This window comes from Mauremys reevesii, linkage group 2 (genome assembly GCF_016161935.1).
Source record: "Mauremys reevesii isolate NIE-2019 linkage group 2, ASM1616193v1, whole genome shotgun sequence".
NCBI lineage: Eukaryota > Metazoa > Chordata > Testudines > Geoemydidae > Mauremys > Mauremys reevesii.
The window spans coordinates 213,349,184-213,363,289 of NC_052624.1; the positions used below are offsets into that span (position 1 = coordinate 213,349,184).

The 14,106-nt window shown below is 43.6% G+C and overlaps 1 protein-coding gene across 4 annotated transcripts in view; it reads right to left on the reverse strand.

Annotated features, from left to right (window-relative positions):
- The window catches only part of KLHL14 (kelch like family member 14), an 81,799-nt gene extending 69,109 nt beyond the window's left edge, over nt 1-12,690 (reverse strand). For 3 of the 4 annotated variants that reach the window (XR_005593398.1, XM_039521923.1, XM_039521926.1), the window contains exons 1-2: nt 12,510-12,690; nt 10,610-11,581 (exon numbers count right to left, since the gene is read on the reverse strand). Coding sequence is in view for 3 of the 4 variants with exons in the window: in XM_039521923.1 (XP_039377857.1) it covers nt 10,610-11,538 (929 nt within the window). In the remaining variant the exon portion in view is untranslated. Of the gene's footprint in view, nt 1-10,609; nt 12,028-12,509 lie in introns of those variants that run through there. The other variant, XM_039521925.1, reaches the window with a different exon arrangement.
- Nucleotides 12,691-14,106: the final 1,416 nt, after the last annotated feature.

Below are 14,106 nucleotides of genomic sequence, written 5' to 3' on the forward strand. Positions count from 1 at the left end.
TTTCTGATTAACCACCCTCTGTTGGGCTTTCCTCATCTCTGTAGCTACTGATAGCAGTTCAGAATTCTCTCTGTTGGGGAAGGAAGGAAAACCCCACCTATTCCAGGTCTGAAAGATTTCAAACTGAGTAAGAAAACATCATATTAATTAATGTTTAAAGAATAGATTGGAATAAAATACAGAAATATCAATCTATTAACTCTTTACACACATTGCGTATGCTATTAAAAGTAATGAAGAAAACTGCATTTTAGGGGGGATCCAGATTGGTGCTTATGTTAATCAAAGAACAGAAATTAGTAGATAAAAATGTGACCCCAGTTCAGTAAGCCATGATCTTTATGAACATGTTTAAATCCCAATGAAGTAAATTAAGTACTTTGCTGAATGGGACCTATATAGGCCAACCTAGCACTGTTCAAAATAATAAGAGTCCTAAGAAAATGATACTGGCAGAATGAACCAGTATAAACAATTATTTTAAGGCTTAGATTTGACCTAAAAGTTAAAAATACATTTAAATATACAGCCTCATTCAGCCCTGGTATTACTCCATTAGTTTAAATGAAGTCGCCCAGGGATTAGTTTGGCCCACAGTGTCCATGACAGTTCTTGGAAAACTTTTTTCCCCAAAAGATGCATCTGAATGGAACAGTGGCCAGTTCATAATGCCTAACCAAGGGCCGAACAGAGAATCAGATTGCTGCACTGCAAATCTCTTCTGCTGCTGTGGCCATCCTCTTGGCCCAGGTTGAGGGTATTGGTCTTGCAGAATTTGCAATAAATCCATAAAGAACCACCTTGCAAAGTTCTATATAGCCTATTTTAATGCAAAATATGAGCCACCTGAAGATTGTTTATTTTGATGCTTTTTGTTTTCTGCAGTTTAGATGGAAAGACAAAATAAGTTCTGAGGCTTCATCAATCTCTTTTTACTCTTTATGGGCACTTTGAGAACTTTTTTCACAGCACGTTTACATCACAGCTTTCCTTTTTCATGCTCTGGTTTAGGGCTGAAATTTGGGAAGATAGTCTCTTGTGGCTGGTAAACTGACGTTGGACGTAAGTGGCAGGGATGTTTTAAGAACTACCTTAATGCTGTGGGAGTGCAATATAAGGGCTTCTAAGACCCTCTCATTTCACAGGTAACCATGACTAGAAACATTCATTTAACAGACAGAAGATACCAGGATACAGAGGTGCAAATGTGGGCTTACTGACAGTTTGGAACACCAAATTTAAGTTTTGGTTTGGACACAAATTTCTGGATAGCCTTTATTAGATTCAGACACCAGTTGGGGAAGTATATGTATCTGGGATCTTTTATCTGACCCTAATATAACTGAGACACAAGGTGGGCGACGTAATATCTTTTATTGGACTAACTTCTGTTGGTAAGATAGACAAGCTTTGTAGCTACACAGAGCTCTTCTTCAACTAGCAGAACAAGGGTCTAAACTTTTAGAGTACTCAAAGTATGCCCTAAGGACACACCCTTCTGTAGGAAGCCTGGGATATGGGGAATATTTTTTTCTTAGGGTCACAGTTCTTGTCTCAATGCCAATATATGAATTTTAGCCAAATCCTGGAGTGTGCTCTATAGGTTCCCTGCATAACAATATCCTAGAAATGATTTGGTTAGAGCAACTTTTTTCCCAACATATTCCTTTCCTTAGGAGGCGGCACCTATGAGGAACTGAATGAGTCTTCTCATTCAGTTTGATGCCATGCAGATGGCATATACTCTTTCTGTTTTTATTCTCTGTATAGGTCTGCTTAGCACAGTACCCAGAGACAATGTATATATTGTAGTAGAATTAATAGCTACATCTGTCTAAGCCTTCATTTGGTGACTCCAGGAAATAACTTTTTTCCCCATTCATTTTCTAAGGAGAGGAAGGGATGATTGGGGATTAACATGCAGACTATTTGAGGGGTTGGGGATCTGGGACAGGAAATGGTGTATGACGTTAGGTAGAGGTTGGGGGAAGTTAACAAGTTGGGGGAGTGACCTGTTGTGGGGACTGATGTCTGTTTGTGATCCTCTTGATCTATTGAAATGTTGTAATTTTTGTCCAGCACACAGAGCACTGGATAAGTACTTCATAAATAAATAAGATACTCATTCCTAGAACATTTTTTTAATCTCTGTCTTGTGATTGACCTTGGAAGCAGATGTCTAGCTTGAGGCTGACTGTATCAATGAGAAATATGATTGAAGCTTTCATGATTAAAGCACTATGGTGACTGTTGATGAGGTTGCCTGCTAACCACTATGCTTTTTTATGTTTGTTTCCTTTTATGTACATTGCCTATATGATTGTCAAGGGAATTTCCACCCACGCTATTAAGACTAATGATTCCTGAGGTGACCCAGAGTACCTTTCAGACTTTTTTACTTGGTTTCATGTTGTTACTAACATGTGATGGTTTCTGAGTTTATTCTGAAAAGTTAAGATAGCAGGCTTCTCTGTTCTTAGTTCCAGGACACTCAGATTGAATACCTTCTTATTTGGTGGTTAGATCCCCTGTGTTGTTATATGGACTAAGTATGGGCTGCTATCCTTGAAGGTTGTCCTCCATTATTACTGTTTCTCTTGGAGGAACATCCAATAATATCCTTTTCATCACTGTCTCCTTACATTGCTAGCTTATTATTCATGTTGACTAGAGATTGGTACCAGTTCTTCATAAAGAATCTCTGCAGCTATCACATATGGAATCCTGCCAAGCTTGTTATGTCAATACATGAAACCACTGTTCCTTGTAGCTTGAGTGAGACACTAATATGTGCTTTCTTTGCCTGTTTTCCATTGTGAATAGCCAGCCAAACTTATCTTCTTGAATCTTTCCTCTGTCAAAGGCATCTCTCATCTTGTGTCACTACGTTGAAACAAGCTTTTTTTTGTGGAAATTTATTATGAATCCATGTTTCTGTATTTCTGTTGCTGCAGTTAGTTGCTTCCTATACTTGCTCCTATACTCCTATGATTATATCCACACTAGAAAGTCATCCAAGCACAGGTATTTGTAAATTCACTGAGACCTGAGCTTTGCAACCATGTCTACTAATAACTCAATGAATCCCTGAGGCACTCAATGTGATCTCAATTGAATGAACTTATACTCACAATGTTTAGCTTGATAAGTGAGTAATAGAAAGCTTCCATGCCAGTTTTATTGGCATGTAGACCTTTGAAAGATCTATGAATGTTATTAAGTTTCTTGATGATATGGGCCTTTGCTTGATTTCAATGTTGGAAGTATGTGTCAGGGTCCCCACAGCTGAACCCAGACCCAGAGCATTGCCTTCAGACACATCCTTAAACCCTGCAGCAGGGGAGAGTCCCTGGCTGCTTAATAGTGTTCCATGCCTGCAGCTATGTTTCTGGTCCTGCTCCCTACTGTCAGCTCCTTCCCTGCTCCTGCCTCTTGCGCTGTGTTCCTAGATTCACCCCTGGTTTTCTCCCCCTGGCTCAGAGTTCCAGATTTCTGCTCCAGCTAATAATCTGGTTCTGACGCTTGACTTCTGATTCCTGGCTCTTGACAATGGTTCACTACCTGGACTTGGTATCTCAGCTCCTGATTTGCCACTAGGCCTGGTCACCTCTGCCCCATTAGGCCACCCTCCTGCCCTGATCATTAGGTAAGACTGACTACAGCCTGGTCCGTAACAGTATGTGGCTGTATGGCGTACTCTACCTCAATTTATTCTTTCCTGCTATCTGTGCTTCCTTTCATTAGGAAGCTGGGCTTAGAAAATGAGAATTGCTGCTGTTATCTCAGTAGACGTGATCTTGGCTTGATTTGTCCCCTCCATTGCCTCTGTTCCTAAACATGTTTCTTTTGTATCCTGAATTCTTTCTAAAATTTCTCCCTGAGTCCGACAGGAGCTCTAAAGGGGCCGTCTGTTCCTTTAAGATTGGTTATCTTCTTTTCCTCTTGGGTTTCTGAAGAAAAGACATTTTTATTTATTTATATTTTTTTTGTCTGCTGCATCAGCTTCTACTTTTCCCAGCTTCTCCCTGAACAGTCTGCTTCTTTCAAACTTGGCAGGTGATAATAGTTCTTCAAAGTTGGCTGTCTGCCTTCCAAGGACACAGCAAGAGATATCTACGAACAACAATACTGGGTGCCATGGTCCTTAAGGGAAGTTTCAGGAGCCAGTGATTATCTCAGCTATGAAAAATGATGCCAAAAAGTATTTTGGATGATAGATTTTAACTTCCTGTCCTTTGAAACTTCTATATATTTTATTTTGTTACACTAAGTAGGAGCTGGATGGCAAAGCCAGTGATGAGTAGAGCTAGAAGGGAAATGGTTTATCAGACAGATTTCAAAATTGTTCCCACCCTGAATATGGACAAAAAGTCATTTTGATCATTTTGAAATCTTTGTTTAGAGACTATCAAAACATTTTATTTTGATTTTAAGTGGAGTGGAGTGGATTTCTGAGTAGAGGAATTAATTGAAACTAACCCATTCCTGCAAAAAGTTTTGGTTTCAACAAATTAGCATTTTCCAGAGAAAAAACCATTTTGCTGAAAAATTCCCAACCACTTCTACAGTGGACTCCAGCTCAAAATTTCTCCTAAGGGGCCCCACTAACTTCCCATATGTTTCTTCTTTTGAGAAGACATCTTGTTGTACAATAATAAACATGGCCTTTGTCAGAGATGAAGCTGCATTCACTTTTTGGGATAGAGAGGGACTTCGCTGCATTTTCTAAGACTTACCTGAACTATCAAATAGTGATCTTATTTTTATTGGGATTTTCCCTCAATGTGTGTTTAACAGAACTCAGATCTCTTTCTTGGGGACAAACATTAGCTGTTGATTTTATTTTCTATCTTCAGCTTTTCCTCAGAAATATCCAGGTTGGTTATCACTCTTTTGAATACAGAATTGAATGATTCTACTGAGGCAGACCTTTCATTTACAATAGCCAGTAATTACAGATTCAGAATTTCAGCGTTCTCCTTCCTCCATTGAGAAACTTCTCTGCCTTCAAGATCCATGGGCAGAAGTAAACATGTGCATGAGGCTATCCTCATTCAGCCATCCTTACCTCTGCCCTCCAGGGGATCGGGATGCATGTTGGGGAAAGGGCAGCAGAAGAATGGATTGGGGGTGGGCAATCCCACTCAGAACACCAGTACGGCTGGGGAACATGCACATCCTCCTCCCTCTGGCTCCATAGTACTAACATGTAAAAGATAATACAGCCTGCCTCTGCTTGTTCCACGAAGCCTCCTCACTGATGGGGCTCCTCCTTTAGGTGAATTTCTGGGGGCAACTGTAATTAGAGCAGTGTTCTCAAGGAATGGGTCACTATGGGGAGAAGGCCTCACTGAATGACTCAGGTGGACCTCCTAAGAATCCTCAAAGTTTGTGAGCGGGCCCCACAGCAGGTTTCATGTGGTAGAGGGTAAAGGCACATCCAGCCTCTTCCAGACTGAATGACTGAGAAGTAACCCTGTTAAGAGATTTCCACTCTCATTAGCGCCTTCCCAGGGAGATATTTTATTTTTCTGCTAAAATAATGGGATCAGAGGATCTGGTTAAAAACTCTCTTTAGCAGAGGACTTGATCAGAGATTCAGAAAAGGGCTTTTTAAAAATAAATAGCCTATACTTCGTTGATGGTCCACACACTGGAGACCATCAAAACAGTCCTTGGAATGCTGTAGGAGATGATGTGTTTCTCCTTGCTCACAGTACAGTTGGGCCTAGAAACTGGATAGCACTTAACCCCACTGTAGTTGTGAAGCATTTCATCATCTCATCTGTCTAATAACGATCCCCCTGAAGAATTGTCCTGACCTACTGTTTAAGTAGCAGTCCTGCTGGAGTCTCAGTATCCCCTTCCACAATGGTCAGATATTTAATCTTTCCTCTCTGTCTTGGATATATTAACATACCTATGCTTACACTTTGGATGCACAAATGGATGCACATAAGGCAACTGAAACTAATTAGGATTAAACTGACTACAGTTCTTTGGTTCATTTCCCTGCAGCCTCCAATGTCAGTCTCTATTCGGCAGCTCAGTTGAGAGAGTCCTGTTGCAGGTACAATTTACAGATATTAATTCAGGCACGTAAGGCCTGATCCAAAGCCTACTGAAGTCAATGGAAAGCCATGATCCAATTCCACTAAAATCAATGTGAGTCTTTCCACTGATTTCAGTGGCAGAAAACTGGGCCCTGTATTACCAGACCTCTGGATATTTGTATAGAGATTATTACAGCAACCTATGTACTATCCTCTTTATCATATGGTACAAACACACATATACACATAGTTCCAGAAAAAAGAGTTGGCTTGATTTTGCTCTCACTTATGCCAGAGTAAGGCCCTGATTCAGTAAGAAAAGCCAATGGTGAAATTCCCATTGACTTCGGTGGATCCAAAATTTCTCCTATGTGACTAACTTTAAGCATGTGAGTGATCCCACTGGGCATATAGTTAAGTACCTACCTGAACCAGGGTCTATATCAGGAGCAAAGAAATCAAAGAAGTGACCAGTGCAAAATTAGTAAAAGGGATATCAGAATAAAGTTAAGTATGTGCTTAAGTGCTCTGCTGAATCAGAGCCCAATTATTCAGCACCGTGAAGGATCAAGCCGCTAGCATATCACTGTGTTTAATGGGAAAATTACTCTTAAACTTTCTTAAAAATTACAGTTTAGTTGTAGTCTGAAAGGTAACTTTACAAAAAAAAGTCATGATGGGGTTCCATCTTTATTGTCTCTGTGGCTTCCAGAAAGAATCTGCTTGGTTTATACGTGGAAATCTGTTTTCTTTTACTAACTGAGACTCCTGAAAATCCAACATGAAAGTCAAACTGGACTCTTTCTAGCTCACGCATCAGCAACAATACAGATTTTGCATTTGGAACTCAGTAAATAATTCTGTTCCTTCTGCATGAGCCAGAATAAAATCCAGTTCCCTTTCCCATAGCTATATTGGCTCTGCAGTGCTGAAAAGAGTGAAAACTTATTTTAGGCAGTAAAGTAAATAGATATGTCTCAGAACACATTCAAGGGACATCTCTACTAAGTAAGATGGTACCATTTTTATGTAGTTACTTTTGAAGGCAAAACAACCATATGTTAAGCTTTCTGATATTTACTCTTCCTACTTGGTGAGAATTTAAGAAATGTGAGTAGGTCAAATCCCAAAGTAGTTGTGTGCTATAATTTTCAAGTAGTACATTAGAGACAAAGGTATTGTTTTAAGTAAGGAAGAAAGTTATCAGGTGAATTTTTAGTTTGTGTGTGATCTTCCCAATTTCTTCTATGCTTACCAAGCAGATGTCTATGTCACTGTGCTGTTTACTTCTCAGTGATTAAAAACTTTAGTGTACACAGGGAGTAGCTTATCTCTTAAAGACCCATGAATCCTTTTTGAACAATCTTTTATTATTTTTTTGAAGTTCTAATCTATTAAGGTTTTTATTGCTCCCAGGAAACCAATAGTGAACTTTGACAATCCTACAAATATTTCTTTTCATCCATTTATTTTACTGTTCAGTAATTTTTAGATATTATTTTTCAAATTCATAATTCCAGAAAATGTTGCCATATCTTTTTTCTTAAAAATAACATTTTTACTGAATGTTAAGCCTATCAGAGATCATAGTTTTAGCAAATATATACATAGCAGACAGCAAAAGCTTGTCTGGATAGGTGTATAAGTTTGCCTTTATTTATTTATTTCATTTCACTAGGTAAAACAGTACTTCTTACTCAATAGACCAATGCTTTGTATGTATTCTGAGTCATATTTAGTCAGTAAAGTAGATAAGTTTTCACTCTTGTCAGAACTTCAGAGCCAGTATAGCTAAGAGAGAGGGATCTGGATTTTTAAAGGCATGTGCGGATTAGTACAATCTGATGGAACAATGAGGTGACCTTAAGATCATCAAGACACAACAATGGATCTTGAATGAGTATTATCAATTCTGTGCTCTGCAATCCAGACCCAAATATGAAAATACACAAAATGCATTCTGTATCCTAGTTTGTTTTGGTACTTTAATATTTAACACTTCATGGAAGATTGTATGTATGTTTGTAAAATTAGATTTAAAATGTTTTTGACCTACCACTTGTGATGCTCAAAACAAAACAGAAGCTAGTTACAACACTGTTTCTACACGTATGTTAAAGTTGAGAAGGTGACAGTGTGTTATTCACCTTTTAAAGTTAATAAAGGGATGTCTGGAATATTTTCAACAATACCCAGACCTATTTGAAATTAAAATATGATTTTCTTAGTCTCTCTTAGCCAATTAAACAACTGCCATTTAGGAGCCAATTTAAGTCTATTAAGTACAATCCTTTATGTACTTTCCTGCTTAAAGGAAAAGACTGCTTCCAGCAGCAGGAGTATCAGATTCTTACAGCATCCATGACACTTGTAAGCATTCAGTGGTCAGAACACCACTACATATCCTTCAAATGATATGGACCAGTGAAGCTGGAAGGTATCTTCACTGAACCAAACAGCCTGGTATCTCAGCAATCCACCAGGACATGAGCCCCAGCATGCCCCAGGGTGGTGTGCAGAATCTGGACTGAAACAGGTAGTGGATTTTGCATTTTGTCAACTGTTCTGAATGTTGAAATCTAAGGATATTTACCAGAAATACTTTTTGCTGCAAATGTTTGTATTCATTTTTTATTCCAGTATCTAGCAATAGGAATCATTTAGATACTTTGGTGATGGGTGCAAACAAAACCCTAAAACAGAGATAATAAAGGAAGGCACTTATAGTATTTCTAAAGCTAAATCATCTGGGTACATATTAAAATTAGATTTTCAAAAAATATTCTGCATTAACAGTAAAATATCATGTCATTTAAAATCTTAATATTATACCACTCTTTCCTATTAATACCAGGTATTAATAATAGCCCACTTAATATTAATAATAGTTATAATGCAGAGCAAAATCTTCTAAACATGCATTGATTTTTGTAATACTGTGTCTCCACATTTGCTTTATATCATTTCATTTTTTGAACAAAATGAAGTACATGCCTATTGTAAGAGAAGAAAAATTAAACCCTTCAAATATCCTTTTAATTTAGTTTCCATTTACTAACTACTCATTAAACTATATGGTATGCTTTCACCTCCTGACACGAACCTCACATTGTCAATCTTCTACATCACGATTCATTACCTCATTAACACGAAAATAACTGAGATGTCATAGATATAAACATTATGAAGTCACAAGTTTTGATGCATAATATGTAATTTATCTGAACATCAATAATATCAGAACAAGTATGACTGCAATTCTTACAAAAATCAATTAATGGGATTTAAGTATATGTATTATAGTTTAAAATGTATTGTATTGAAGATGCATCCCCTTTTTTAAAGAGAGAAAATTGGGGGGAAATGATCTATAATAATTACAAGAACTTCTCAAGTCATGAATCTTTACATGCACGGTCAAATCTAACACTTACACTTTAATGCTATGGATTAGGTGTGATATCTTATGGAGTTGTGATGATTACCACAACAGAAAGATGGGAAGCTCACAAGATACTAACTCCTAATGCAAACAGCCCAGGGAGCTCATAATAGGATTTAAAACTGACGCTAGTAAACCATGCCTGTTTCCCATACAGTCTTCTTCCCACATTATATTTTAAGAGGCAGCTACTAAATCGTAATCCTGTTTGCAATACACACCTCTAAAAACAGTTTTGTAAATGGATAGCTACACATATACCAAACTATACGGCGTTGTAGTGTCTGGAAAACAGCGTAGTATCTTTCCCACTTTGCTGTATTTCCAGCCACCCAGCACTGACAGTGGTGTGCAGTGGGAAATTACCCCTCCCTCTCTTTACCGTAGTCAGTTTCCCGTTAAACGTGTCCTAGCTTCATAAATTAATGGGGAGATTTGAAAAGACAGAAGCGTTATTCTCTCAGATATTAGATCAGCATCAGCTTCGGCATCAGCAGCTTCTCTGATCACTGAGAAAAGGGGAGGGAACAAGAAAAGTTTGTTTGGCAGGGCTGGGGTAAAGGGTAGCACTGCAATCCTTCCTTTCCATCTTTGTCTGATTTGTACTGAACAAGATGACACTGAAGAGATATGACACTTCATTATCCAAAGTCCTTTACCGGAGACGAAGGTAGGTTAAAATATTACAAAGAGGTACAGCTAGCTCGGGCTACAGCAAAACCGTCCAGAAACGTTAGCTGCACAGCACAATCACTCCATATCAAACTGACCGCGCAGACCATAACTAATGGATCAACAACACTACCCACGTTTTTGCTCCTTTGGGGTGTAATACACTTGGTATTTCTCTGATGCGATTGTGGGTTTTATATCTGATACCTGTGGCTGTGTCTGCACCCCACCCGCAGCTCAGTGAGTGGGTGTGCGAGAGGGAGCTCCCTCCTCCCCTCTGCATGCTCCTCGCCCCAGCTCTCGTCCTTTGTTGGATCTTTTCAGGTTGAACTCAACTTTTACCCCTACAGGCATTTATTGAAAATCACTAAAGTTTGCGGCTGAATCACCCCCACCCCCTCCCACTTGCCAGCCACTGTCCTCCATTCAGCTCCCCCCTTACCTGCTGGCCAAGCTCTGCCTGCAGTGCTGCCTGAAGGGCATCAGGTGGTAGTTCATGGCGTCCAGCAGCAGCTTCTGGCAGACAGGGTCGGTGCGCATGAAATCCACCGACTGGACCCGCTCCACCAGCTCCGGGGCCGGAATGAGGGCGAAGCGGAGGCGCTTCATGAGGTCCGGGGCGTATTGCATGCGGGTCTCCCGGTCGTGCTCCAGCCAGAGCACGGACATTTGGAAGAGCGCCAGCTCCGATTCCACAGGGGGAGGCAGCGAGTCGAGCAGGGCGCGCATCTCCTCGAAGTTGAGCAGCAGCACGTCCTCCACCAGGTACTTGTTGGCCAGCTTCTTGGTCTCCTCCAGGCCGTGCAGGGCGGCGATCTTGCACACCTGCTTGTAGTTCTGCACCGAGATCTGGTCGTTGAGGAACTGCACGCACAGCTTGGTGACCTGCGGGATGTGCAGGATCTTGCTGACCGACAGCACCTCCTCCACCGTGTCCAGGGACAGGGTCACGTTGGCCGTGTACAGGTACTCAAGCACCAGGCGCAGCCCGATGGACGAGCAGCCTTGCAACACCAGGTTGTTGATGGCTCTGGGGCTGGCCAGCAGCTTGTCCTCTGGGGAGGAAGAAGGGGTGCCTGGCTCCTCCTGCTGCTGCTCCTTGGGGGGTCCCCCCAGGCCCAGCCCGTCCTGAGCGCCCGGCCCCAGCGCCAGGGGTTGGGGGTGCCCGCCACCGCCGCTGCTGGAGAAGAGGGATCGGAAGTACTGGGAGCAGGAGGCCAGCACGGCCTTGTGGCAGTGGAACTGCTGGCCCTGGGCCGTCAGAGTCACGTCGCAGAAGAGCTGCTTCCTCCACAGCAGGTTGAGGCCATGCAGCAGGTTGTCGCTGTGGCTGGGGTCGAAGGTGGAGGTCCTGTCCCCGGATCTGGACATGGCGAGCAGCCTCAACGCACCTGCCTTTAAACCCTCCTCCAACCTGGGCAAAGGGGGCAGGGGAGGGACGGGGACAACAATAAACACAGAGCTTTACAGCAGGCCTGGAGCACTCATCATTGCTAGATGTGCATGTTTGCAGCGAAAGACTCTCCACTCAGCCGCCCCCTCCCCAGAGCAACGGCCTTAAAGCCATGCACAGCAGCAGCAGCAAGCTGGCGCCGGGTGCACCTGGGGGCTGGAGGCTGCACACGCTCCTGGGGCCGGTGCCTGGCGCGGGGGCTTTGTCCTCCATGCACAGGACTTGTGTAACGAGGGAGCAGAAGGAAGCAGAGGGGCAGGGAGGCGCGCGGCTTGGAACCCCCCCCCCATTTGAAAATCGTGCTTGTTTCTAGGGGAGGAGCGAGGAGTTGGGGGCTGTTTCCAAATGTGAAAACTCTGCGATGCCCTGAGAAACTAGCGATGCCCTGAGAAAAACCACAACCCCCTCCCCCGTCAGCCCAGCGCGGTGATACAGCCTCGGCGGCCCCCGCCCAGCCTGTTGCTCTCCCTCCCTTCTGCTGCTCGCGGCTCTACAGCGCCGGGCTCCGCTTAGCCCCGCTGCAGCCCGCGCGCGTTTGTGTGGCCCCGGGGGGGGGGGGAGCCTCGCGCTGCCCCGCGCTCCCGCCGCGCCACTTGCGCGGCTCGGCAGGAGTTGGCAGCCTGGCGCTGGGCAGGCGGAGGAGGAAGCCCCCGGGATTGGGGGCGGAGGGGGAGGGGGGTTGGGCTTGTCCTGCCCTCTGGTTTCTTCGCCTCTGGGCAGGAGGCGCCGCCGCTTTTTAACTCCGCGAACTGTGGGAAGTTCGAGTCGGGGGGAGCCCGGGGGGCGCCGCTGGCACCTGCCCCCCGCCACTCCCGGAGACCCCGCGCTGCGCCGGGAGGAGCCGCCTGGGGCCGGGGCTGAGGGCGCCGCGTGGGACCCTGTACGGCACCTTCGCGGGCTGGAGAGAAGGGGGCCGGGGCTGGCCACATCCCGCCTCCGAGAGAGCTGAGCCCGCCACTGCTCTTCTCCCTCCTCGGCGGGACCCTCCCGGGCCCGGCTCCTTCCATTGCCGCGCGGCCGCTCACTCCTCACTAGCACTTGCTTTCCTTATATTTTCCTTATTTACTGGGGGGTGTCCCCCGAGCCACTTTCCCTGCCCACCTCCGGCTGAACCCCCCACCCCCACTTCGCCTTTCCAGCAGGGGTTTAAGAAATCTCCACGAGCCTCTCCCTTTAAGTGGACCCGGTCAATTCTCTCCCGCCCCCCCCCCCACCACACACACACACACACACACTCCACCTCCTCCTTCTCCCTCCCCTTCTTTCTTCCTCGTTTGCCCATTTCTTGCAATTGGAGTTTATTCTCCAAAGGCGTTTGTTACACAACTCCCCCCCTCCCCGCCAGCACACACACAAATACACCCCGCTCCTCCCCAACAACAAACAAACCAGAAGACACAAGAAAATACACACAGACGGCTAGACACAAGGCCAGAAACTTACCTGCTCCACAACCAGCGGCCAAAGTAAAGGTTCACTTAAGCTCCCCCCCAAAAAAATCAATTGTCCTTCCTTTTTAAAGGTTTGATCGCTCCTTCCAAAAAAACCCCAACCTTCTGGTTCCCAACTCGGAGCAGTCACTCTTTACAATTTATTTTGTCGTACATCATTTGATCACCATGAATTAGCAACAGCAAGAAAATGTAGGAGAGGGAGAAGGAGAGAGAGAGAGAGAAAGAGAGAGCGCAGAGCTTTCTGCAAGAGAAGAAGAAGAAAAAATGTACGTGTGACAAATTATGCTACCAAGAAACAACACATCATTATCCTTGGGCCTGGGGCTCAGTGAGTCGTAACGAGAGTAATAGGAAATCCACGGTTGGGGAGAGAAACGGTCGTGCATGGCCAGTGGAGAGAGACCATACAGGGGGATGGATGCTGGAGAGACTCGCAAAATTATGGCTCAAGGCTATTGTAAAAATTGTCGAGCGTAAATGACTGCGATTTCAAACATCTTTGGAAGAAAGAAGGGGAAAAAGCTACCCCCCCTCCTCTCTGCCTCCCTCCCTCTCTCCCTCTCTCTCTATAAAGAACCGTCAAGTTTTAGTGCGCATTGCTAATTAGTCAATTTCTCTCTGCCTTCACAGGCTGGCGACTTTGCTGCTGAGCTGAAACTGCTAATTTCTGTGACCAGCTTTTTTCTTAGCTGTGATCTGGATGAATGAGTAGCTGTCTCACAGAGATGACAAAAATAAACTCTAATCCCCCCCAAAATTTCCACTACATCTTTCTCATGCATAGATTTATGATCTTCAAGCGCCTTGTGCAATATGCAAACTTTTTGTGTGTGTCTGTGTATATACCGTTCTATTCAGGTTGCACTATAGTTGTATTTTGCCCCTGGATGGGAAGGAAATAACGTCTGATCTTAATACACAATAATATATTGTCACTTTTTTTCTCCCCCAACGTTGCATTTATGTTATTGGCTTGACAGGTTACATCTTCTGTCCTTGCATGTGTGATGGGGCTGGGGGTGAGGTAGACAG